Here is a 26,300-nt window from a genome sequence, read left to right as displayed (position 1 = left end):
ATTTTGGGCCATGTAATCTGCAATTTATAGTGGAGTACATGTTAAAAGTAACCTTCCCAACACTGTTTAATAGATCTCTCTGCTCTCTTCCACAGCATGTCTTTATCCTGTCTTCCTTCTCTCACCCCAACCAATCACAGCAGATGGCCCCGCCCCTCCCTTAGCCTGGTTCTGCCGGAGGTTTCTTCCTGTTAAAAGGAAGTTTTTCCTTCCCGCTTTCGCCAAAGTGCTGCTCATAGGGGGTCATATGATTGTTGGGTTTTTCTCTCTATGTATTATTGTAGGGTCTACCTTACAATATAAAGTGCCTTGAGGGATTGTTGTTGTGATTTGGCGCTATATAAATAAAACTGTATTAAATAATTCTTCATTCTGCAAACCCAGCATGTGATTTGATCATGTGTGTGTGTGTTGTTTCCATTGGGTTTTGAGAGTTATAAACTTATTTTGGAAATCCTGCAGTCTGACCTCATCATGTGTTGCAAAAAATAACCTCTTCTCTAAAAGGAAGACATGACGTCATCAAACAGGAAGTATAGTTTAGTTATTGTAAGAAGAGCGCCCCTGCTGATCAAATATCACCATGAACATGTAACGTCAGCTGCAGGTAATTTCGTCACGCTTTGCTTTGTGCAGAGGCAGGGTGGGCCTGCTACTACGCATGCGCACAACTCTCGCAATCTGAGCATCTCCTCACTGATGACAAAGGGTGCTCCGGGGACGTGCTGCGCGTGACCGCGTTCTTTGCTTGCTCAGATGCAGCAGAGACATACAGGTGGAGGTGAGACTGACGGAGCTCCGTGTGTGTAGGTCGGTGAGGTGGAGGATGCGTGCCGTGGGCTGCAGCAGCTGATCACCGGTACCGAGACGAAGAGCGCGAGGAAGGACCAGAGGAAGAACCATGAGCTGCAACTGGGGCACCGAGCTGTGGGTATGTGCACGAGCCGCACCTGAGAGCTTCGCACCGGTAACCTGTAACCGTGTGTGTGTGTGTTTGCGTGTGTGTGCGCGCGCGCGCAGCCTCGTTCTTCTGTCTGCTCTGCCATAGCAACACGATGAATGACGACAGAAGCGCGAGCTACAACCTCCATGATGGTGCAGCACGCGACTCTTACACACACGTTTTTATATCATAGTGAGGACATCTAATTGACATAATGCTTTCCCAGCTGCTTCCCACCCTAAACATAACTCTGACGCTAAAACCACATCTTCAGTCTCAAAAATGTCTTCAAACTCGTGGGGACGGGTGCTTTGTCCCCGTGACTGTTGGCCCTCACAAAGATATGTAAACATAGTACACACACACACAGTCTAGACTCTAGAGAGGGTCCGGTCCTGATCCTTGGAGCAGATTCTGCTAGTGAGTTACCATGGTAACAGCATCTGTGAACCTAACCTGCTGACAGGTGTTCTGCCTCCCCTCCTGCTGCACCAGAAGCAGCCGACTGACCTTCTGTTTTATAAAGTGGCCTCAGTTCAGTTCAGTTTTATTTACACAGCAACAAATCACAACAGCAGTCGCCTCAAGGTGCTTTATATTGTACAGTAGACCCTACAATAATACATACAGAGAAAAGCCCAACAATCATATGACCCCCTATGAGCAGCACTTTGGCGACAGTGGGAAGAAAAGCCTCCCTTTTAACAGGAAGAAACCTCTGGCAGAACCAGGCTCAGAGAGGGGCGGGGCCATCTGCTGTGATTGGTTGGGGTGAGAGAAGGAAGACAGGATAAAGGCGTTGGTCGTGTCCAAATTCATGGGCTGCATCCTCCTGAGGACCCGGCCTTCGCGGTCTACGTGGGCCGGGTCCTCAGAAGGTCGGGTAGGCCGGAAGTAAACGGCTGGGGAAATTGGACGGTCTAGCCTTCTGATTAGCGTCACCGCTGTCTCTGTGGAGTTTAATAAACTCGGCCGACTGCTCCTTGCTATCTAAAATATAACAGGACACTGGTGTAAATTCTCGACCATCTCATACTTCTGTTTAATCAGATTTCTTTTTGACGTTTAGTCAGCTGTGTAAAAACCAAGGAGGAACCCACCCGGGGGATTAATAAAGTTTTATCTAATCTAATCTAATAACTTTAATCTCAGCCAAACTGATTTACTCATGAACAAATAAAACACTGAAAAAAGACCAACAATAACATTTTTAGGTTGTCTAAGTGACTTATATATTACGTTTAACCTGAGTAGCGAAGGTCCGCGGTGATCTGAAAATGATGTGCCGGGAGTTGTGACGTTCTCGGCGGCTTCAGTGACCCTCGAGCTCCCGGCTCGCTATGGAGCTGGTGGGTAACAGACGTCTCCGAAAACGTCGAAGCGCTTTTGCAAATATGCGATATCTTGATAAACCGAGCAGATATTTGATGTTTACACAGCTACTTTCTCGCCTGAAAATATGTTAAAAGTTTATTTTGTGACCCAGAAAGATTAATAAGAGTAATTTTAAAACTTAGTAGCGGCCGCCATTGTTGGAAACTTTGGCTGGGCCGCGCTATGAATTCTGGGATATGGTAGGTCACAAAGGACACACCCGACTAGGGCTGGGTATCGTCACTGATTTCTAGAATCGATTCAATTCCAATTCACAAGGTCCCAAATCGATTCGATTTAAATCTGGGAAATTTTGACAGTCAGAAATATAATTCAGATCAGTACATTTACATATTTTTGTATCAATAAAAAGGAAGCTGACACACGCAAGACTTTATCACAGGTGTGAGCGTCACAGCAGATGCTTTTGTGTCAAAGTAGCTGAAGATAAAACGCAGAAAAACATGAAAGTGGTTTTCCTGGCCTGGGATTTTATAAAAATATATCAAAAACGAAAGAAAATTATTAATCAACATATGAACATTACCTCTGAAGTTACAGCGGTTTTATTAGAGACACGGCGTTTTGCATTTTGAATAATTTTAAAAAGTTTAAATTTGTTCAGTATTGAACAGCAGAAATGAGGTTTTCTTTTCGGAAAATGTAAAAGGGAAAAAAACAGCAGCCGACAGCCTGTAAACAACAGTAGACTGGTGCGTAACAAGCAAGCGAATAATGAAGAAAGCGAAACTGATCTTGAAGTACAGAGAGAGAGAGAGAGCTGTGCATCACGGTGGAAGCAAAACAGTAAAAGTCAGAGTGAATTCATGACGATGTTTATGTGAAGCGTTTGGATCTTCTTTTGCTGCTGGTTCGGTCAATATTGTTTGGAGAGACATCAAACTAACAGCTTTAGAATCAGCGCATAAAGGGCGTGAACACAAAGCGCCGACCCGCCGACAGATCAGAGTCAGCGAGCTGTCGGCTTTCAGCCCCGACCGTGAGAAAGGCGACATCTAACTGATTCTGATCCGCGGGTCGCGCTGTGTGTTTAAGGCTATGTGCAGAATTCGTGTACCTTCTCTCATTTACTGTCTTAACTGTTTGGTGGTTCTTGAAATTTTGTGAGATGTCACCTGAGATTCTGGCATTTTGGGCAAAATAAATTTATATTAAAAAATCGATTCAGGATTTTAATGAATCGATTTTACGTTATCCAAGCCAGAATCGATTTTAATCGATGAATCGATTATAAAAACCCACCCCTACACCCGACCCATCCTTCAAATTCGGGGAAAAGGAGGACGCATTAGTCGGCTGCATTCGGAGGAGTCTACGAATTTGGACAGCCTTCGGCGCGTCGCTGTGACGTAATCGGCCTACAAATGCGGCCTCGGGAGGATGCAGCCCATGAATTTGGACATGACCGTTGTGTGTGAGCTCACAGGATCAGGAAGTTCAGATTTGATGGTCCATGTTTGTTTTTCCCATTTCTTTGAGGGCCTGTGAGACCAAACTCACAACACTACTTGTTGGAGATTATGTATCGAAATTTCAGGAGTGGGACCACGCCTCCAAATATGCTCCTTCCGGTCCTCATCTGTACAGGTTCCCCCAGTTCTGCAAGCTGTCATTCTCGTTTACGTGCTCCTCCCCTTTTCAATTCTGTAACTTCTTCACTTCTGTTCAGTACGTGGGGATCTGCTGGGCCCGGGAGCCGTCGCCAGTCCGCCTCAAAGCCTTCCCCAAACCGCAGCTCAGCTCATGCCCAAGCATCACCTTTACCTACTAAAACGCTGTCAAACATAAAATGAGGACGTGGGTCCAGCGAGTAAATTGTTATTTATGCTGTGCTTCAGGTGAGTGTCAGAGGTCAAAGGTCACACTAACATCAGTCTGCTGTTTCAGGATCAGTTTGATAACTTGGAGAAACACACGAGCTGGGGGATCGACTTCCTGGAGAGATACACTAAGTTTGTAAAAGAGCGCGCCGACATTGAGCTGAGCTACGCCAAACAGATCAGGTATAGTCCTTAAACCAAGACCTGAACCATCACGACCATGTAAAACTCCTGGAAAACCTGAATTTAGTTTGTCACATTTGTTAAAGTCAAACTGTGAGGAGGTTTGGAGACAACTCTTTAAACTCCTTCAAATAAATAACAATACCTGATCAGTCAGTTTATCATTAGTACCTGGATTTACTCACAGTGCAGATGATGTGTGTGTAAAACTGATTACCTGAGTGTTACCTTAATGTCTCATTTCAATAAAACCCGAAACCCCAAAAGTCTGTACTACCTGTGTGTCTCACCTGTGTGTGTCACCTGTGTGTCTCCAGAAGTTTGTCGAAGAAGTACCACCCCAAGAGGAACAGAGAAGATGAGAGCAGGTGAGTCTTTACCTGTTTGTACCGAGTTCACCCACGAGTCAAACTTCGTAGTACGGGTCAGTCAGGAACGCTGCAGAAAACAGCAGCTTTGGCAAATACACGATCGCGTTGTGTGAAATCGCAGTTTTGATCAGAAAATGCTGGTTCAGATGTTTCTGCTTGCAATGAAAACACTTGCACTTTGCTGAGCGTGCTCCCTGAGGAGTGGTCGATCGGCCCATACTGTCTACAGTAAATGGACTCACTCCCGGAGTCTCTTCAGAACCTCTTCAGAAATTTGTAGGCACAGGCAAGGGGCGGAGGTGTCCCCTGCCTGCAGAGGGTGGTAGCCATAGATTGGAGGGTTCTGTGGTCGCCGCATCTCTGCTTGTTAGTCCTGCTGGCATCATCAGGCACCGACCTCCACCTCACATTGACAGACTCGAGGTTAAAGTCGGCACCTGCAACTCTGAGGAAATGGTTGTCAGCTGGACACGGGTGCAGTGCTCGGTCTGGGTCAGGTTTGAGTTCCGGTGGAGAGTGACGCGCATGCACCATCAAACTACGGCCGCGCGCTTTGACCGTGAGGTGAAAATGTGCTTCCTGTGAAGTGTGTGTGAGCTGAGCTGGCCAGCCGACTGGTTGTTTCAGGTACACCTGGTTTGTGGCGTTTGCGGCGACTCTGCAGCAGCTGAACGAACTCGCCATCCAGAGAGAAGATCTTGCTGAAAACCTGAACGCACAAATTGTCTGCGAGCTGACACGATACACTCAGGAGCTGAAGACTGAGAGGAAGTCTGTGAGTGCGCACGCACACACACACACACACACACACACACACACACACACACACACACACACACACACACACACACACTCGTCAAGTCCAGTGGGTTTATTGTCACAGTGGTACAGTACACAGTGAAGCAGCTTCCACATCACTCTACCCACTGCAGCGTGTGTATACATGTTGATGATCATGTGACCTGTGTCTGTGATTTTCATCAGAAGGTTCAAACAAACTAAAATAGAAATAAAATCTAGGAAGTAAAATTTGATTCACTTTGATTTACTTTAAGTCAAAGTGAGAGCTGATGATGAGGATGATTTCTTCAAACCAACAATGTGTCTGAGGGAAATATTGACACTGGTATTCAGTGACTGATTTACTGTTTGATTATTGCAGTCTGGACTGGAATCAGGCCCATGGTCACCAGGGTTGGCCACGTCCACACTGTGGCTCTGCAGGATGTATGTTGCCTCCTAAGCCGTACACAGAGCAGTGATGATGCTCTGTCCGTGAACGTGCCCGACCGTGTTTTTATGCACCAAAGTTATTGCGATGCATTGCTAGTGACATTGTGAGTTCTGACATCCAAGTTCCAGGTATCGTGTCATAAGCCCGCCCTCTCTGCTGCTCAGCAGAATGTGGCGGTTTGAAGGAAGCGTGCTGCCCAAAGCTGAACATCAGACACATCTGCTCAGTTACCCAGCTCCCAGCTGCTCTGCCACATGGAGCCCACACATCACCCCACATTTGGCAACGTGTGGTGAGCATGGCTGAGGCATGCTCTGACATAGTCCCGTCATTCCGAGAGCTGCAGATGTGCCACATGTGGGCCAAACTTATGTCACTTCCTGGTCAGAAACTCGTCCTTAACCCTCTCTCACCCTGATGGCACTTAAATGTGCGACAATGCCAATAACACAGATGTAGGAGTGGGACTCGATTAAAAAAAATTATCTAATTAATTAGAGGCTTTGTAATTAATTAATCTCGATTAATCACATTTAATTGCACAAGAACATTTGACCCAAAACACAAATGTTTTTTTTTTATTTAAAGGGTTTTAATGGGCGACAGAATGAATTAATAGATATGGACATGAATATTATAAAGTCAAGCTCTTTTAATTTATGGAAAAAAACATTTAAACTGCATGTCAGTCCTAGCAACGCACTTCCTTCTTCTGTGTGCATCAGTGTAATCGGTATACCAGCAAATCGTGCATTGACAAAAGTTCCCCTTGGAAGGCAAAGTGCAATTAAATGTCTTATTTTTTTCAAATTAATTAATCGCAATTAACGCGTTAAATTCTCACCCCTAAATTAAAGATGAAGTTACCATAGTAACTTAGTCACACTAACATAGCTGATTTATGAAGTTCTCTTTAAAATAAAAGACATTAGGCACAGACTAATAAGCTGGACTTCCTCTTCCTGGGGAAAGTGCACGTAACACTTTCCACCCCCCAACCCCATTGTCCTTTATTGGATACGTCTGCAGCAGGAGCCAGTTACACCAGGCTGATCCTTCCGTCCACCAATCACATCCGAGCCCCTGGACAGGTGAATTGGCATATGCAAATTCAGAGATCACGAATAAACAACACACAGCAGCATTTTGGATTAACTGCAAATGGAAGAAAGCAGTCTTACATATTTGTTTAATATGTGCATTGAAGGACATGTCCTGGTCAAAAATGACTCCAAGGTTCCTCACAGCGTTACTGGAGGCTGAGGTAATGCCATCCAGAGTAAGAATCTGCTTAGATACCATATTTCTAAGGTTTTCAGGGCCGAGTACAATAGTCATGGGATTTCTGGCTCTTTTTAGAGAACCAGCTCTTTCGGCTCCAAACTGGCTCTTCAGGTTGTTTTGTTGCTTTAATTAATTTATTATTAACAATAATATAAAATTATGCACAAAAGGAATTACTAATGTAAAAAAAGTGGTTTTATCTATATATGCTTATATATAAATATATGTGGTGGCCCCTAGAGACAAAGCACGTACAAACCCCAAAACACATTTCTAGCGTTATTCAGGGCCGAGTACAATAACCTCAGTTTGATCTGAATTAAGAAGCAGAAAGTTAGCGGCCATCCAGGGGTCCGTTCTTCATACCTCGCTTACTACATCCAAGATCAAATCATCGCGCTAACTTTGAGCTCACTATCCCGGTTCTCCGAACACACCTGTTGTTGACGATTAGTATAGCTGGATGAAGTAATGTGAGATCACTGGGTGGCTTAACAGGGGCTACGCATCGATAGTAGAAACATTGATCGGCAACCCTTTGATTGGTCGGCAAAAAGTATTTTTCCGCAGCAGAGCAAGAACTCTTGATTGAGGGATTTCAGGAGTTTCAGAGTTTAATTAAAACGCAAGGGAACACTGCAAAGGCTGCAAAAGCAAGGAGCGAGGGCTGGCAGAAAGTTGCTGACAAATTAAACTCGTAAGTAATTTAATAATAATAATAATAATGGATTGGATTTATATAGCGCTTTTCAAGGCACCCAAAGCGCCTTACAATACCACTATTCATTCACTCTCACATTCACACACTGGTGGAGGCAGCTACAGGTGTAGCCACAGCTGCCCTGGGACAGACTGACAGAAGCCAGGCTGCCATATCGCGCCATCGGCCCCTCTGGCCAACACCAGTAGGCGGTAGGGTAAATTTATTATATTATATTACATTATATCCTCTTTCACATTAGAGCCACGACAGGACCCACTAGAACATGGGAACAAGTAAAAGTGAAATATAAGAATATTCTACAGAATGGTAATATTTATCACTTATATTGCTTTTAGTCTCTTGAAAAGAGAGCCTGAAATAATCTGTTTGTTTGTTTATAACAGCAACCAAGAAAAGGGCAGAGCAAACAAAGACAGGTGGTGGTCCTGCACCCCCTCGTCAACAAGTTGGTTAAGTAAATAATATCCTCACGGGAATATCGATATCTCTCTATGAGCACACTGTCGCGCTGAGCTAAAGGATCCTGTCTATCCCGCAATATACGCTGAATCCTGAGAACTCTCCTTATCAATCTTGCACCTTCCGCAATGGGTGGCTCGCATATACGGACAGGACATGGCTGCGACAGACTTCCCAAATCCACCTTCGCTTTTATAGCCGTGGTCTCTCATCTTGATTACATGAAGTAATTTACTATTACTACTCTAAAATATGAATTACATCTGAAATAATCAAATACATGTAATAGAATGATTAATAGTACATTTCCCTTTTTTTACGAAATGACCTGTATGTATCTGTGTGACATCAATAAAAGGATCAAGTGCTGCATTATCTTTAGTTACATTGATAATATTTATTTATGGTAAAACAGTGGTAAAATATCGCTGTTGTTTTCGTATAAATGAAGCGGACATACCTGAGTGGCCGCGATCTAATCTTGTTTACATAAAGTAAGCCTGCTCCCGAGCAGGTTTACGCTTACGGCTCTGTTGCTATGGCAGCAAGTCCCGGATGAGCTTCGGAGAACCGAACGATCCAAGATCACGCGAAATCGTCAACAATCAAATCCAGCTAACTCACTTAGCGCGGTACGAAGAACAGACCCCAGGTCTTTAAGACATTCCTGCAGTTTAACTCATTGCTTTGTGTTATCTGGCTTCATGGTAAATGGTAAATGGCCTGTATTTGTATAAAGCGCTTTGGGGTCCTTAGGGACTAGTAAAGCGCTTTACACATCCAGTCATCCACACATTCACACACTGGTGATGGCAGCTACATTGTAGCCACAGCCACCCTGGGGCGCACTGACAGAGGCGAGGCTGCCAGACACTGGCGCCACCGGGCCCTCCGACCACCACCAGTAGGCAACGGGTGAAGCGTCTTGCCCAAGGACACAACGACCGAGACTGTCCAAGCTGGGGCTCGAACCGGCAACCCTCCGATTACAAGACGAACGCCAAACTCTTGAGCCACGATCGCCCCACCATGGATAGATAGAGCTGGGTGTCATCAGCATAGCAGTGTAAATGTATGCTATGTCTTCTAATGATACTGCCTAAAGGAAGCATGTATAATGTAAACAGAATTGGTCCTAGCACTGAACCCTGTGGAACACCATAACTGACCTCAGTGTGTGAAGAGGACTCTCCATTTTTATTTAGACTCTTCTTTGCCAATTGATCTTTCCAATTTAACTTCAGTACTTTCTCCAAACCATCAATGTGTCTTATAGACCATCCTAAGACTGCTTTGAGCGCCTTGAGACAACTGTTGTGATTTGGTGCTATTCGATTTAAACAAAGCAAATGGTGGTGGATGGAGCAGCTACAGAGATTTTTCTTTTTCATGTTTGAAGTTTGTTGATCAGGTGCTGATGAAGGACTTCTGTCAGCTTTTTCCCAGTAAAGGTTTTAATGGTGATTACAGGAACAGCTGCTGTTTTGGACGCTAGGAAACAAAACTTTCACTCCACCTGAGCTCACTCTTTGCTTTTTGCAGATGGGCCACGGCTCCATGTTAAACTATGACAGCGTCATCTTCACTACTGCTGTATTATCAGTGTTCTTGTTTAAAATTGGAGGCTGTGTAGGCTTAATGCTGTCTTAGTTTTTATTCTCACACGTGCTCCTAAATACGTTGTTTGTTTTTAGACGCAAATGTGGGTGAGCACTACAGAGGCATGCATTAAAACAAAGCATTGAAGCAAAGAGGGGGCGCGAACATTTTTCTTGTAAAACGAAGGGAGGCCTAGCAAAAAAAGTTTGGGAACCACTGAGCTAAGCTAGCAAAACCCTGCAGACACAGTGAGGGAATGCTGTGGATGCATTTAGCGAGTTAATCAACAAAGAGTGTGCTTCAGATCAAGGACGTGAAGATTACACTGTGAAATAAGGAGTTATCTATAAGTTTTTAATTAAATTGGTGACACAAAAACACCACTGTGTGTTGGAACAGAGACACAGAGAGTCAACGCCAAGTGGCAGCACCTCCACACACACACACACACCTGATTTACTGCAGTTTATATTGTGTTTTATGCGCTGCTGTGTAAACATGTTCGATGTTTGTGATTGGTCAGATGCTACAAACACCGCCCCTTTCAAGTGAACACTCCTGTAGCTAGTAGGGGTGCAACGATACACAAAATTCACGGTTCGATATTTTTTCGATACAAAAAAATGTTCATGCTTTTTTAATTTGCTATTTATTAAAATTATAAATATATATTTTAACTCAAGCGTTCAGTTTTTAAATTTAATGTTGCTGAAACAACAAAGGGATAAAATAATAAATCTATCTGATGGAGAAATCACTCATCTTTGGAAAAGAGAGTTTATTACAGAGAAATGGCTCTTTCAAAATAAAAGCTATACTACGCGCTTCTTCTGGGCTATATTCTCAGCAGCATATTAAACATATCAGGTCCCCATAAGGAGAATCATGTGCTAACGGCTGTCTAAATGACTCGGGTAAAGTTTGTAGCGTGCGTGCTTGTTGTTTTTGTCTGCTTCCACTTGTCTTTGCACTAGGATGATGTCGGTGTAAATGTGCAGTCATATTCGTTGTGTTCCCACTAGTGCTGTCAGCGTAAATCTGAAATGACGTTAACGCCACAACACGGCAAATCTCCGTTAACGAGCTACCGCTGATCGCCCCGTGCGTGGGGCTGGACGGGGTCATACTTCACATGAAGACCAAAATAGTTCCAAAGGCCAGATCTGAATGAGGGTGGGGGAGGTTCAATTTGCCATGTTGCAACGAGCTTAGCTTCTGTCTTGCTAGCTTGCGCTGTGCTCAGTGGATCTGCGCTCGACAGTACAGCCTAGGCGGAGTAGTCGAACGCAGATCCACTGAGCACTCAACACAGACAGCATCGTCAGAAAAAAAGTTGATTTAATAAATTAAAAAAATTGTATTGTTCGATTGCGTACCGAACCGAAAGCACTGTATCGAACGGTTCAATATCGATACGAGTATCGTTGCACCCCTAGTAGCTAGATCAACAAACCGTGGTTAACTTAGCAGCAGACCGCTTCGTGTCACTGTTTATCCCACTGCCAGCCTGAGTCCAGGCCACTAGTGATGGGTCGGTCGCAAACGAAATGGCTCTTAGAGCCGGGTCTTTGACGTGAACGGCGCGAGCCGGCTCCTTATCGCGAGCCGTGGGTTTTTTTTTTTTCCTTTCTCTTACCCTCTCTCTCGCACTTTTTTCCGCTTCACTCCACACGCAAGCCTTGTGCTTTACGCTGGGTAGAGGGGGGAGGGGCGGTAGTTACACTCAGTAGCACAGGAACAGAGCGGGAGGGAGAGAGAGAGAAAGAGAGCCAGGGACTAGTGATGTGCGATACCACTGATTTCCTTTCCGATCCGATACCAAGTAATATTCAGGGTGGTATCGACAATACTGATCCGATACCGATACTTTGTACAAAAGCTTATTTTATTTATTGTATCTCAAATTATAGCATCATAATGATTACAGGACATCAGATTACTTGTTCTTATCACTTAATAATGCAGAGTTCATCACATAGAAATAAAAAAACTGAAGTTGTGCGCATTTTGAACACCTTGCCTGCCTGCAGCAGTAAAGGACTCCGTGAGAGACGTCTGTCTCGCCCTGGCAGCACCTGTCCCTCTCCTCCTCTTCAGTTCACCTCAACATACGCTCGTCATATTCTGTGATATGATTTACTCTGAGGTGTTTGACAGGGTTAGTGATGTTGCCACAACATACATGCCAACCCTGCCGATTTTCCACCCGGACAACAAAATTGAAAAACCATATCGCAGAATTCATAGCGCGGCCCAGCCAATTCCAGTTTCCAACAATGGCGGCAGCGACTTAGTTTTAATATCACTCTTATTTCTCTTTCTGGGTCGCAAGAAAACTTTTAACATATTTTCAGGTGAGAATGTAGCTGTGTAAACTTCAAATATCTGAGCCGACCTACACATCGTTTACAAACCCCCGCGGTCTTTCATTACTCGGGTTAAACATGATATATAAGTCACTTTGATAACTTCAAAATGTTATTGTTTGGCTTTTTCAGTGTTTTATTTGTTCGTGAGTAAATCGGTTTGGCTGAGATTAAAGTTATTAGATTAGATTAAATTAAATTAAACTTTATTAATCCCTTGGGAGGGTTCCTCCGGGGTTTTCACACAGCTGAATAAACGTCAAACAGAAAATTAATTAAACAAAGTGTGAGATGGTCGAGAGTTTATGCCAGCGCCCGGTTATATTTTAGATAGCAAGGAGCAGACGGCAGTTTCACTCCACCAAGGGAGCTCGTGACGTACTACCCGGCTTTCTTTAGACCGCGAAAGCCGGTCCTCAGGTGGAAGCAGCCTCTGAATTTGGACACCCCCGCTGTTTCCGGGCCGGCCAATAATAACGGTGACATTTAACATATTTTACCCGATAAATAAACCCTGTAAATGCATTTTGAATGTCTCCCTAATTCTAAGGTCTCAAGGTTGGCAAGTATGGCCACAACACCTCACTTTTTTGCCACATGTATTGCAAACCACGTCTCAGCTGTTTGTGGAGGTAAAATACGTCCGCACATGACTCCAATTACGCTCAGCCATTGTTGTGAGTGCGCACGCCAAGGGGCTGCGAGACTTTTATACAGCCGTATTTCGCACATGACTATGAAAGGCGGAAGAGGAAGTAGTTCCTTTGAATGTAGACAATCTGAATTTTATAATTTCTTTCCACTGTGTTTCTGTTAATGATAAACTACAAATTTACCCTAAATTACTAAAATATCGATATTTTAATGTGAGAATCGATTCTAGAAGATAAATGTTTGGTATCGGAGGAATCGATATTTCAGGATCGATCCGCACATCACTACCAGGGACAACAACGTCACATTAGAAAGGTATAGTAATCATCCACAACTATTTTCAGTTGCAGATGATAAAGGATTCAGAAAGTTTATTCATGCAGGTCCATATGACAGAGAATGTGCATCTTCTTTTTGTTTTCATATTTTAATTTATATTTAATTGTGTTGTGGTTTGCGGTGTTTTGTGTTGTTTCACTTTAAATTTGTAAAAGGAAAAAGCTGAAAATTTAAATAGTTAAAAGTTGAACTGTGAATAGTTGTTTTTTGTATTATATGATTTATTTATTACATTTTATGTGGAGTGAATAAATAAAAGTATAAAAGCTCGCACTGGAACAGTTCGCAGCCGAGTGTGAAGCAGCGGGAATGAGGATCAGCACCTCCAAATCTGAGGCCATGGTTCTCAGCCGGAAAAGGGTGGAGTGCCCACTCCGGGTCGGGGATGAGTTCCTGCCCCAAGTGGAGGAGTTCAAGTATCTCAGGGTCTTGTTCGCGTGGTGAAGAGGGAGCTGAGTGTAAAAGCGAAGCTCTCAATTTACCGGTCCATCTACGTCCCTACCCTCACCTATGGCCACAAGCTGTGGGTAGTGACCGAAAGAACGAGATCGCGGATACAAGTGGCAGAAATGAGCTTCCTCCGAAGGGTGGCTGGCCTCTCCCTTAGAGATAGGGTGAGAAGTTCAGCCATCCGGGAGGGGCTCAGAGTAGAGCAGCTGCTGCTCCACATCGAAAGGAGCCAGCTGAGGTGGTTCGGGCATCTGACAAGGATGCCCCCTGGGCGCCTCCTGGGTGAGGTGTTCCAGGCATGTCCCACCGGGAGGAGGCCCCGGGGCAGACCCAGGACACGCTGGAGAGATTATATCTCTCGGCTGGCCTGGGAACGTCTTGGTGTTCCCCCGGATAAGCTGGAGGAGGTGGCTGGGGAGAGGGAGGTCTGGGCCTCTTGGCTTAGGCTGCTGCCCCCGCGACCCGGCCTCGGATAAAGCGGATGAGGATGGATGGAGATTTACGGTGGCCCCTACAGACAAAGCACATACAAACTTCAAATCACGTACGAACTCCAAAACACGTAAAAACACTTAAAAACTCCAAAACACGTAAAAACACATACAAACTCTGAAGCACGTACAAAAGACAACAGAAGTGCTCCAGGATGCTAGGGGGCAGTGTTGAGCTTTTGTTACCTAGTGGCTACACAAGCCAGCAAGTACCAACGACCGGATTTGGTGTGTGGTAGTAACAGGTAAATGAACTTTTTTTTTTTTAAATTATTTGACTATATATGAATGCTTGTGTATAAATACATAAACAATACACATATGCTTTCGTGCTTTCAATTGTGTAATTTAACTGATCTAGTAGCTCTGTTTTGGAAGTTCAGTTCATGCTAGAAATGTGTTTTGGAGTTTGTGCATGTTTTGTCTCTAGGGGCCACCGCATATATTTATATATAAACATATATAAATATTATTGTTAATAATAAATTAATTAAAGCAACAAAACAACCTGAAGAGCTGGTTCGGAGCTGAAAGAGCCGGCTCTTTTTAGTGAGTCGAACCGAAACAGCCAGTTCTCTAAAAAGAGCCGGAAATTCCATCACTACAGGCCACAGAGAAACAAACTGGGTGTGCTTAATTTGCTTTGTAGTGCAGACCCAGTTATTCTCAGTGTGATTTCGTCAGTTCAACCGGTTCGACCAGTCTGACCAGTCTGTTTTATTGTCGCAGCATTTCCAAGATGGCCGCCGTGCACAGCAGCACATTGAGAGCTCCTGGAAACAGCTGGAGTCTGTAAGTGACCTTTGCCCCTGCCCACCAACACACTGTCCCCACCCCAAACTCTGTAGAAGCGGAAACTTGTTTGGACTGTTTATTTTTGTTTGTTTGTTGGTTTTTTTTACTTATTTTTCAGAGTAAGCGGCGGTTCGAACGTGACTGTAAGGAGGCGGAGCGAGCTCAGCACGTCTCCGACAAAATCGACCTGGACAATAAAACGGATGGAGAGAAGGTCAGAACACTAAGCTCTTGTCAGGGGGAGTGTGGGCGAAGCTTGAGCACCCCTGCAGTGATATGATTGGACGTTATTTATCAACTATGACCCAGGGGTTGAATAAAACAGCTGATTGTGGTCCATTTTAATCCCTAACATCATACTTAGTCCTGTCTGTCTGCCTGTGTCTCTCTCTGTCTGTCCGTCCATCACAGCGCTGCTCGCTGAAGGTGCGTCTCTTCTTCACTGATAAGCATATTTTGAGTCGTCTCCCGTTGGCAATCGTCGGTGTGAAAGTTTTCTCTGTTTTCAGGCTCGTCAGACAGCTCAGCAGAAACAACAAGCTGCTGAGGAGTCCAGGAAAGACTACGTGACAAGTTTAAACCAGTTTAACCAGGATCAGCACCAGCACTACCACACACTGGTACCAGTAATTTACCAGGTAGGACTTCCTGTTATGCAGTGATGTCATCAGTGAGTGTGGCGATGTGTACTCAGGCATGTGCCTCTGCCCTGCAGCGTATCCAGGACATGGAGGAGCGGCGGATCGAGAGGATTGGGGAGGCGATGCGTTCGTTGGCCGAGGCTGAGAGAAAAGTTCTTCCTGTTGTGAGCCGCTGTCTGGACGCCATGATGGAAGCTGCTGAAAGCATACAGCCAAGAAAGGTGAGAGTCCCGGGACTTTGCCCACAGAACCAAACACCTGATTTAGATTAGGCTAATTTGCCCTGAAGGTTATTTCTATGTGCACATCTGGATATCTAGTTTTCTCCCTAGAAGTTCCGATGTGACCGTGTTGATGTCCTTGAGTCCATCGACCCTTCAGACTGAATTTGGTTAGATGAGTAAACTCACAAGAAACACGCCAGCGAGCATGGCGGGTGGAAAGGGAATATCTAACGCCACCATCTGGCCAGGTTGTGTGCTGAGTTTGCACGTGTCTCTGGGTTCTCCGACTTCCACTCTGGTTTTGTCTGTTCCAGAAGTCCTGTGCTTTGTTCTGATGCAGCTTTGCAATCCTAACCCAATTCTGCCACGCTCTTCTTAGAGGAGAGGCTTTCTCCTTCCAAACAGCCACACTTGTTCAATCTCAAAAGGCTGATTCTGTCCATCTGGTTCTGTTCAGTGAGAGAAATGTTTCATCATCATCAGATGACGTCTTCAGTCTCAGCTGACTGCAGGTTTCAACCTTATAAACAGGACATTTGCACAATGACTGACACTAGCAGCACTGAATGAACAATGGGCTGTGAGGTCAGTTTATGATCATTTACCATTCACAGAGAGTTGGGGAATGGCTGCAATCACAGCATTGTAAGATGGTGACAGATGTACCCTTAGGCCCCCTCCTGGATACAGAGATCAAGGTCAAGGTAACTTTATTTATACCCATAGGCAAGGTAAATTTGCTTTACAGACAAAATGATAGCATTTGGCATCCCTTCAAAAACAAACATACCTAATAAAGATATAAACCTCCCTGTAGCACATATATAGTAATTTAATATTTCGAATCAAAAACAGTTCTTATTTAATTCAGTGACAGCAACGGGGACAAAGCTATTTTTATAACGCTTTGTCCTGCATCTCGGAAATAGAAACCTCCGTCCTGAGGAAAGAAGCTGAAATTCACCCCTTAGAGGATGGGAACCATTTTTAAGGATTGATAAAGCCATCCTCTGTACCTGCTTGGAGTACAGGGAGGCTAAACAAGACTGTGGCTCACCTATCAGACGACTGGACCATCTCACTATCTGATTCAGAGAGTTTTTCTCTGTGACAGAGGTCTGACTGAACCATGCCACCAAACAAAAGGACAAAATAAAAGAACGAAACTGATCTAAAAGTCTTTTAATTAAAATATGGGGCTGTTTTGTATTAAAAGCCGAAGAAAAGTCAATGAAAAGAAGTCTTGCAAAAGTCCCTTTACTCTGTACATGTTTAAGAATCAGATTTAGTGAAGTCAAAAGTGCGTCCTCCACTCCTCTGTTGGGCCTATATGCAAACTGCATTGGATCCAGCTGATGTTCAGTCTCTTTCATAATCACATTTCTGATGATTTTTTCAAAGACTTTCATGACAACTGAAGTGAGGGCAACAGGCCTGAAGTCGTTTAGAATTGTTGGACGACTAGATTTAGGGACAGGAACCACGACTGCTTCTTTCCAAAGAGAGGGCACATGTTGTGTTTGCAAGGATTTATTCAAAATAACCTGAAATATAGGACTGAGTTTATCAGCACAAGATTTAATTAGGCGGCCACTAATATTATCAGGACCCTGGCTCTTGTTCACATTGACAGTATGAAAGGCCTTTTTAACATCGCTGAGTTCAATGATAAAGTGCTGAGTATCTCTCAGTTTCTGTTTCAGTTCAGAAATATCCTCGCTAAAATCAAAAGAACTAAAACGAGCATAAAACATGTTTAAAGCATTTGAAAATCTCTGTCTGAATTAAAACCATCTAAGATGATCTGACTGCTGCTCTGGGGATTTTGGAACCCTGCTATGGTTTTCATACAAGTCCAGGCAGACCCAAAATTTTTTGCAGCACATTTGCTTTCAAGAAGGTTTTTGTAGTTCTGTTTTGCTTTCAAGAGCTCGATTTTCAGGTCCTTGGTGGCTGTCTGAAAATCAGTAACAGCCCCCTCTTTAAAGGCCTGTCTCTTTTTCCTTAAACAGGATTTGACGCTTTTAGTGACCCACGGCTTATTGTTAGCGTAGACTTTAACGCGCTTACGGGGTATAATCATGTCTTTACAAAATATTGCATAAGAGCTAGTAACATCCACCAAAGCGTCGAGATCATCTCCACAAGACTGAATAAAAACTTCCCAATCTGTAAGCACAGATTCTTCTGACCATATGTCAACATCCTTAGTCTTTGTCTTCTCTCGTTTTAAGACTGAGATGCACACAGTTATGGTCAGAAGATCCCAGAGGAGGAAGCGGGAGGGATTTATAAGCATTCTTCACCGATCCGTAACAAAGGTCCAACATTTTATCCCGTCTGGTAGGACAGGATACATATTGATACAGATTGCCCAAAGTTGATTCAAGAGAGACATGGTTAAAGTCCCCCATTATAAAGTTTGGGCGTCAGGAGAGAGCGCCTGCAGCTTCTGCACTACGTCTGAGATGATGCTGCAGGTGGAGGCGGGGTGAGCCCTGAATGTAAGCTATGGTAATAAAAAGTTGTGGAAACTCACGAGGGAGATAAAAAGGGCGCAGCGACACGGATAAAAGTTCAACATCTGGTGTACAAATACACTCTCTAACAGTCACAGCGCTACAGTAACGTTTGTTCACATACAAGCATACTCCCCCTCCTTGAGATTTCCTTGTTACCCGTGCATCCCGATCCCGGCGAAAGGGAGCTCCAAAACCGTCAACTGAAAAATCGGCGTCCTGGTCCTGGTCCAGCTCCAGCTCCGTCGGCCATGTCTCGGAAAAAAACATCACTCAGCTGTCCCTGAAGTCTTTCTGGAACCTGACGTTTCCCTGGAGTTCATCCAGCTTGTTCCTAAGAGACTGAACATTTCCAAGGATAACAGACGGCAGGGGAAACAGACTGACCTGTTGTCTCCTCAGACGCAATTTAACACCTCCACGTCTCCCTCTTTTCCTCTTCTCACTCGTTCTGTTAGAGTCTCTATGTATAAAATCCGGCATACATGAGGTGAGGTCCTTACCATCATACGGTAAGTTAAGTTGTAACAGCTCGTCGCGGGAGCAAACAATCCTCAGCTGACTCACGGCCTCGCCCACATCATCGGAAACAAGCCAGCACAGTAGAAATCCAACCACAATGAAGAAAAAAGAATCCATGACGTTCTCACTGTTGTGGAGCGTCACTTTGTAAGAAAACTGTCACTTCCTTCAACCAAAACACATGCCAGCGATAGAAACAAAAAGAAACGATAAGAACTTAAAAACGTAAAAACTTAGGATGCCAAGCTCTCACTCACTGCCGGTCGCTGCGTGCGCATTAGCCCTGGTCTTTCCCTTTTCACGTAAATGGCCTCCTTGACTCTGCCCTCAAACCAGCGTTCCTCCCTGTCCAGGATGTTACATCCTCATCCTTGAAAGAGTGTCCACTGGCCTGTAGGTGTAAACAGACTGCAGAGTCCAGGCCTGACGAGGTGGCTCCTCGGTGTTGTGCCATCCTCTCCACCAGAGGTTGTTTGGTTTCCCCGATGTATAAATCCTGGCAATCCTCCTGCACTTAACAGCGTGCACCATGATCCTTGGGGTCGACCAGGTTTTGGCGCAGCGTGTTTTGAGTGTTTAAATCACAGAGACGTCGTGTTTAGAAAAAGTGTGTCTCAGCTGCTCCGATACTCCTGACATGTACGGGATCACTACAGGGTTTTGCTTAGGCAGCGGTCTTTAGGAGCCTTCCCGGCTTTGACAAAAGTCCAGCTTTCTTACTCTGCTGTCATGAACTTTGACCTTTAACCTTCTAACTGAGGTGCGGGAGGGTGTGCATCTGCAGATATGTTTCTAATGAAGGAACTCCAAAATGTGCCTTCATAAACACGCCAATATGGGATGTAAAGGTCAAAGGTTAGCTGATGTTATGTGGTGAATGTCCTTTCAGGACACCCGTCAGGTGGTGGAGGTGTATAAATCAGGATTCGACCCCCCGGGTGATGTCGAATTTGAAGACTACAGCGCCACCATGAGGCGGAGCATCTCTGAATCCAGTTACCTCGACAACCGGACAGAGGAGCGGAGACAAAGCAGAAAGCTGTGGCCCTTCATCCGAAAAACCAAGGTATACGCGCACACACACACACAAGGTGCAGATGAGACACACCTGGAGGAATCACCTGGCTGTACTCAGGTCCTTTTCTCTCCTTTCAGTTGCTGACCCTCCTGTCCTCCCCCCGCCAGCCTCCACCCCCACCCCCAACCTCTCCTTCACCCGGGGGCATGGCCAACAGTCCCCAGTCCCCACCCACAGCCACAGCCACCCGAGAACCAATCACACAGCGGCTGAATGACCTCATGACCTCTGGCTACAGAACCAGGAAGCAGTGTCTGCGCAGCCTCAAGAGAGGGGTACAAGATGTACTGCATACTGTACTACATGAAATACTACGTTATATCTTAAATACTATAACACATATTGGAGTCCAGCTGCTGTGAGGTTTACACCACAAACTAAAGTCATATTTATGTCTCTGTGATGGTTAATCCAGCAGCATGCACTTTAATCTACGTGATATTTTAATGCTACAATATTATAATCATCATCATTATTATGTTTATAATTGATGAAGAAACCAAATGACACTCAGATGTTTATTTGATTGCCAAATAATAATAATGGATTGGATTTATATAGCGCTTTTCAAGGCACCCAAAGCGCTTTACAATGCCACTATTCATTCACTCACTGGTGGAGGCAGCTACGGTTGTAGCCACAGCTGCCCTGGGGCAGGCTGACAGAAGCGAGGCTGCCATATCGCGCCATCGGCCCCTCTGGCCAACTCCAGTAGGCGGTAGGGTAACATGTCTTGCCCAAGGACACAGCGACCAGGACAGAGAGCCCGGGGATCGAACCGGCAACCTTCCGGTTACAGATGCGCTTCCCAACCCCCTGAGCCACGGTCGCCCCTAGCAGCTTTAAAACACTGATTCAATTTCTCTAAAAAAATAAAAAATAGTTTCAAACACATTGATCACAAATTTCTAAATTGTTTGAGTTTTTATGACTAATAATTGTGTTAGGCACTGTCTACTACATACTGTTTCCTACACTAACTGCTGCAGTGCAAGCTGTTGTGCACGCACACATAGTCGCCTGGCACATTCATGATGACATCTGTTGTCTTTCTTTCTGCTCGCCTCTTTGACCGGACAGCTGTCACTCAAACTGGTCAGTATCTCACCTGTCAGAGACGTCCAGGTGTGTTTGAGCCTTCGACTTACTGATGTTTAACGAGTGTGTTGATGCTGCAGGGCTCGAGTCCGGCCGACTGCAGCCATCTTCCTCCTGAACAGAGACGCAAGAAACTTCAGGGCCGCATCATTAACATCAACCAGGAGATACAGAGAGAGCGCGAGCAGAGGTGACACACACACAGACACGCACACACAGACACACACAGACACACACACACAGACACGCACACACAGACACACACACAGACACACACACACAGACACACACAGACACGCACACACAGACACACACACAGACACGCACACACAGACACACACACACACACACACACACACACACACACACACAGACACGCACACACAGACATACACAGACACGCACACACAGACACACACACAGACACGCACACACAGACACACACACACCGACACACACACACAGACACGCACACACAGACACACACACAGACACACACACACAGACACACACAGACACGCACACACAGACACACACACACAGACACACACACAGACACGCACACACAGACACACACACACAGACACACACACACAGACACACACAGACACGCACACACAGACACACACACAGACACACAGACACACACACACAGACACACACAGACACGCACACACAGACACACACAGACACGCACACACAGACACACAGACACACACACACAGACATACACACACCGACACACACACAGACACACACACACAGACACACACACACAGACACACACACACACAGACATACACACACCGACACACACAGACACACACACAGACACACACACACAGACACACACACACCGACACACACACAGACACACACACACAGACATACACAGACACGCACACACAGATACACACAGACACATTATGGAGTTCCACAGGGTTCAGTGCTAGGACCAATTCTGTTTACATTATACATGCTTCCCTTAGGCAGTATCATTAGAAGACATAGCATACATTTACACTGCTATGCAGATGACACCCAGCTCTATCTGTCCATGAAGCCAGATAACACACACCAATTAGTTAAACTGCAGGAATGTCTTAAAGACATAAAGACCTGGATGGCCGCTAACTTTCTGCTTCTTAATTCAGATAAAACTGAGGTTATTGTACTCGGCCCTGAAAAGCTTAGAAATATGGTATCTAATCAGATTCTTACTCTGGATGGCATTACCTTGGCCTCCAGTAACGCGGTGAGGAACCTTGGAGTCATTTTTGACCAGGACATGTCCTTCAACGCACATATTAAACAAATATGTAAGACTGCTTTCTTCCATTTGCGCAACATCTCTAAAATTAGAAATATCCTGTCTCAGAGTGACGCTGAAAAACTAGTTCATGCATTTATTACTTCCAGGCTGGACTACTGTAATTCATTATTATCAGGATGTCCAAAAAACTCACTGAAAAGCCTTCAGCTAATCCAAAATGCTGCAGCAAGAGTCCTGACAGGGACTAGAAAGAGAGAGCATATTTCTCCTGTTTTGGCTTCCCTTCATTGGCTTCCTGTTAAATCCAGAATTGAATTCAAAATCCTGCTCCTCACATACAAGGTCTTAAATAATCAGGCCCCATCTTATCTTAATGACCTTGTAGTACCATATCACCCTATTAGAGCACTTCGCTCTCGCTCTGCAGGCCTACTTGTTGTTCCTAGAGTATTTAAAAGTAGAATGGGAGGGAGAGCCTTCAGTTTTCAGGCCCCTCTTCTGTGGAACCAGCTTCCAGTTTGGATTCGGGAGACAGACACTATCTCTACTTTTAAGATTAGGCTTAAAACTTTCCTTTTTTCTAAAGCATATAGTTAGGGCTGGACCAGGTGACCCTGAATCCTCCCTTTGTTATGCTGCAATAGACGTAGGCTGCCGGGGGATTCCCATGATGCATTGAGTTTTTCCTTTCCAGTCACCTTTCTCACTCACTATGTATTAATAGACCTCTCTGCATTGAATCATATCTGTTATTAACCTCTGTCTCTCTTCCACAGCATGTCTTTATCCTGTCTTCCTTCTCTCACCCCAACCGGTCGCAGCAGATGGCCGCCCCTCCCTGAGCCTGGTTCTGCCGGAGGTTTCTTCCTGTTAAAAGGGAGTTTTTCCTTCCCACTGTCGCCAAAGTGCTTGCTCATAGGGGGTCATATGATTGTTGGGTTTTTCTCTGTATCTATGAAGCGCCTTGAGGCGACTTTTGTTGTGATTTGGCGCTATATAAATAAAATTGAATTGAATTGAATTGAACACACACACACAGACACACACAGACACAGACACGCACACACAGACATACACAGACACACACACACAGACATACACACACCGACACACACACAGACACACACACACAGACACACACACACCGACACACACACAGACACACACACACAGACATACACAGACACGCACACACAGATACACACAGACACACACACACCGACACACACACACACACACACAGACAGACACCCACACAGACGGACAGACACTGCGCACACACAGACACACACACAGACTCACACTCACACACAGACAGACACGCACACAGACAGACACGCACACAGACACACACACACAGACACCCATACACACGGATAGACACAGACACCCACACACACGGACAGACACGCACACACAGACACACACACACACAGACACACACACATGGACAGACACCGCGCACACACAGACACACACACACACAGACACACACACATGGACAGACACCGCGCACACACAGACACACACACACAGACACCGCGCACACAGAGACACACACACACACACACACACACCGCGCACACACAGACACACAGACACCCACACACACGGACAGACACTGCGCACACACAGACACACACACAGACACACACACAGACACACACACGGACAGACACCCACACACGGACAGACACTGCGCACACACAGACACACACACAGACACCCACACACACGGACAGACACGCACACAGACACCCACACACACGGACAGACACGCACACAGACACCCACACCCACACACAGACACCGCGCACACAGACACGGACACACACACACACACACAGACACGGACACCCACACAGACACCGCGCACACAGACACGGACACACACACACACACACACAGACACCGCACACACAGACACGGACACACACACAGACACCGCGCACACACAGACACACACACTGATCTGATTCCATTTTCTGTTCAACTCAGTGTTATTTACACAGCACCACATCACAGCAGCACTCTTACAGTACAAGTCACAGTATGAGGTGGTGACTTAGCTAGCGCACAAACGTTATTTGCGTTACCCACGAATAACTTGAAACAACTCTCTTATTCACTTACCATATAAAACAAGAATTACACTCCAAACTTTACATAAATATATGTAGTGCTTGTATATTGCTATCACCTGAAACACAGCAAAACAGTTCAGTGTTATTGACGGCTTCCATTACAAAAACTGGCCTGCGTTACTTTTGTGAGGGATAATTTTGCCAGTCACCCGTTTGAACCGCCACTGCCACCTACTGGCGAACCTAAATATCGCCCCATTTGCTCCCACCTAAACATCACATCAGGTGGGAGCAAATGAGCTTTTCCCTCTGTGCTATGATGCAAACTAGTGTCACAACAAATAGCAAAAAAGATGATATGGGGGGGGCGGTGTACATGAACACACAAGGAACGCATCTCAGACTTGTTCTTGATGCTCAAAATACTCGGGGTGCCACACCTCCATATTTTTTAGATCTATAAAAAAAACTTGTGAGACTTTATCAGAGGTGTGAACATCACAGCAGATCTCTTTGTGTCACTGAGGATAAAACAGAAAAACGTGAAGCAGATTTTCCTGGCCTGGCTTTTTATAGCATATAACCAATATTCTGCAGTAGAACAAAAACAGCAGAAAACCATGAATCAACATGTGAACATGACCTGATGCTGCTGAAGTGAAGCAGAGAAAAGTTACAGAGGTTTGATTACACTGTAAAATGTAATTCTAGATGTTTGTTATTGTAACATATTATTCTATATCAGTTTGATGATAGATGACTGAAGTTGTTGTTATAGCACAAAATTACAAGTTAAAAATGTCCCAATTACACCAAAAAAAGCTGACTCGAAAACTCATGTCCAGCTAAATCAGCAACTTATGTGAACTTGACAATATGGGGAAGTTGAGCACAGCAGGATTCAAAACTGCCTCATGTGACTGCTATCGAGGTGCATCATGGAGAATTGGCGGTTAACGACATGCTCACTTTACTTGGACATTTTCTAATCGTCTTCTTTGGAATCTGCTTTCAAGGTGAGTAACATTGGTTATAATTACAAGGAAAGAGAGCTACAAAAGTTGGAACATGTTTTGAATTTATGGCATGATGTGTGTTTTTTTTCTTTTACCAAAATCTTTGCTTTAGCTAATATAACTTTAGCCGACAAGGTCCAGCTTGTGTGTCATGACCAAACTTAACCTAATAAACTGAAATATGGCCTTTTTATGGGTAGCACTGACCAAATCAAAAGTATTGTGCCGCTAGCTTTAAGGTTGTACACTCAACCACTGTTGCGATATTAGCAAGCTAACTCAGCTAATTAATATAGCTTATTTCACATTGTCTCTGTACTTGTAAATTTCTTTGAAGTTCACAGGCTGTTGTATTTTGGTGGAAGTTCATTTTGGCAATATTTCCAATAACTGGCTGGGTTCAAAAAGAACTATTTGGCAGGACTCCTGTGCTTGTTGTTATCTGTTTACTCCTATGTAATCACTTAAGTTGTTATTTACTGCTGCATGCTAAGCTGTGAAAGTGCATTGAGGACTGAGACAAAATATTGTAACGTTCACAAGAACCAGACGGTTGGGGTCTCAGTTTGTCCGTTTATTTGGCACATAAGCCAGCGGGTTGTTAACTCAGGGGGAAGCGCTCTCGAACTCCACCTCTCTTCAGCCTGGCACACACACAGAACAACCAGGTCCCACCCACCCCTTCCTGTACACCACAACCAAACATGAATCTTAAAGGAACAACAACAGTGTGCAGAG

General features: G+C 44.8%; 1 protein-coding gene across 4 annotated transcripts in view; it reads left to right on the top strand.

Annotated features, from left to right (window-relative positions):
- The first annotated feature begins 664 nt into the window (after positions 1 to 664).
- LOC309718647 (formin-binding protein 1-like) overlaps positions 665 to 26,300 on the top strand; it is a 38,077-nt gene continuing 12,441 nt past the window's right edge. Inside the window, exons 1-13 of one of the 4 annotated variants that reach the window (XM_082554096.1) lie at positions 665 to 931; positions 4,226 to 4,341; positions 4,659 to 4,709; positions 5,340 to 5,487; positions 15,042 to 15,104; positions 15,226 to 15,321; positions 15,519 to 15,533; positions 15,617 to 15,745; positions 15,823 to 15,969; positions 19,903 to 20,079; positions 20,169 to 20,375; positions 21,172 to 21,186; positions 21,270 to 21,379. In XM_082554096.1, the coding sequence (XP_082410222.1) occupies positions 902 to 931; positions 4,226 to 4,341; positions 4,659 to 4,709; positions 5,340 to 5,487; positions 15,042 to 15,104; positions 15,226 to 15,321; positions 15,519 to 15,533; positions 15,617 to 15,745; positions 15,823 to 15,969; positions 19,903 to 20,079; positions 20,169 to 20,375; positions 21,172 to 21,186; positions 21,270 to 21,379 (1,304 nt within the window). In that variant the 5' untranslated portion in view covers positions 665 to 901. The remainder of the gene's footprint in view (positions 932 to 4,225; positions 4,342 to 4,658; positions 4,710 to 5,339; positions 5,488 to 15,041; positions 15,105 to 15,225; positions 15,322 to 15,518; positions 15,534 to 15,616; positions 15,746 to 15,822; positions 15,970 to 19,902; positions 20,080 to 20,168; positions 20,376 to 21,171; positions 21,187 to 21,269; positions 21,380 to 26,300) is intronic. The other 3 variants (XM_082554093.1, XM_082554094.1, XM_082554095.1) reach the window with 3 other exon arrangements.

This window comes from Aulonocara stuartgranti, assembly GCF_965226115.1.
Source record: "Aulonocara stuartgranti genome assembly, chromosome: 12".
Taxonomy (NCBI): Eukaryota; Metazoa; Chordata; class Actinopteri; order Cichliformes; family Cichlidae; genus Aulonocara; species Aulonocara stuartgranti.
This window is presented reverse-complemented; position numbering and strand designations above follow the sequence as displayed.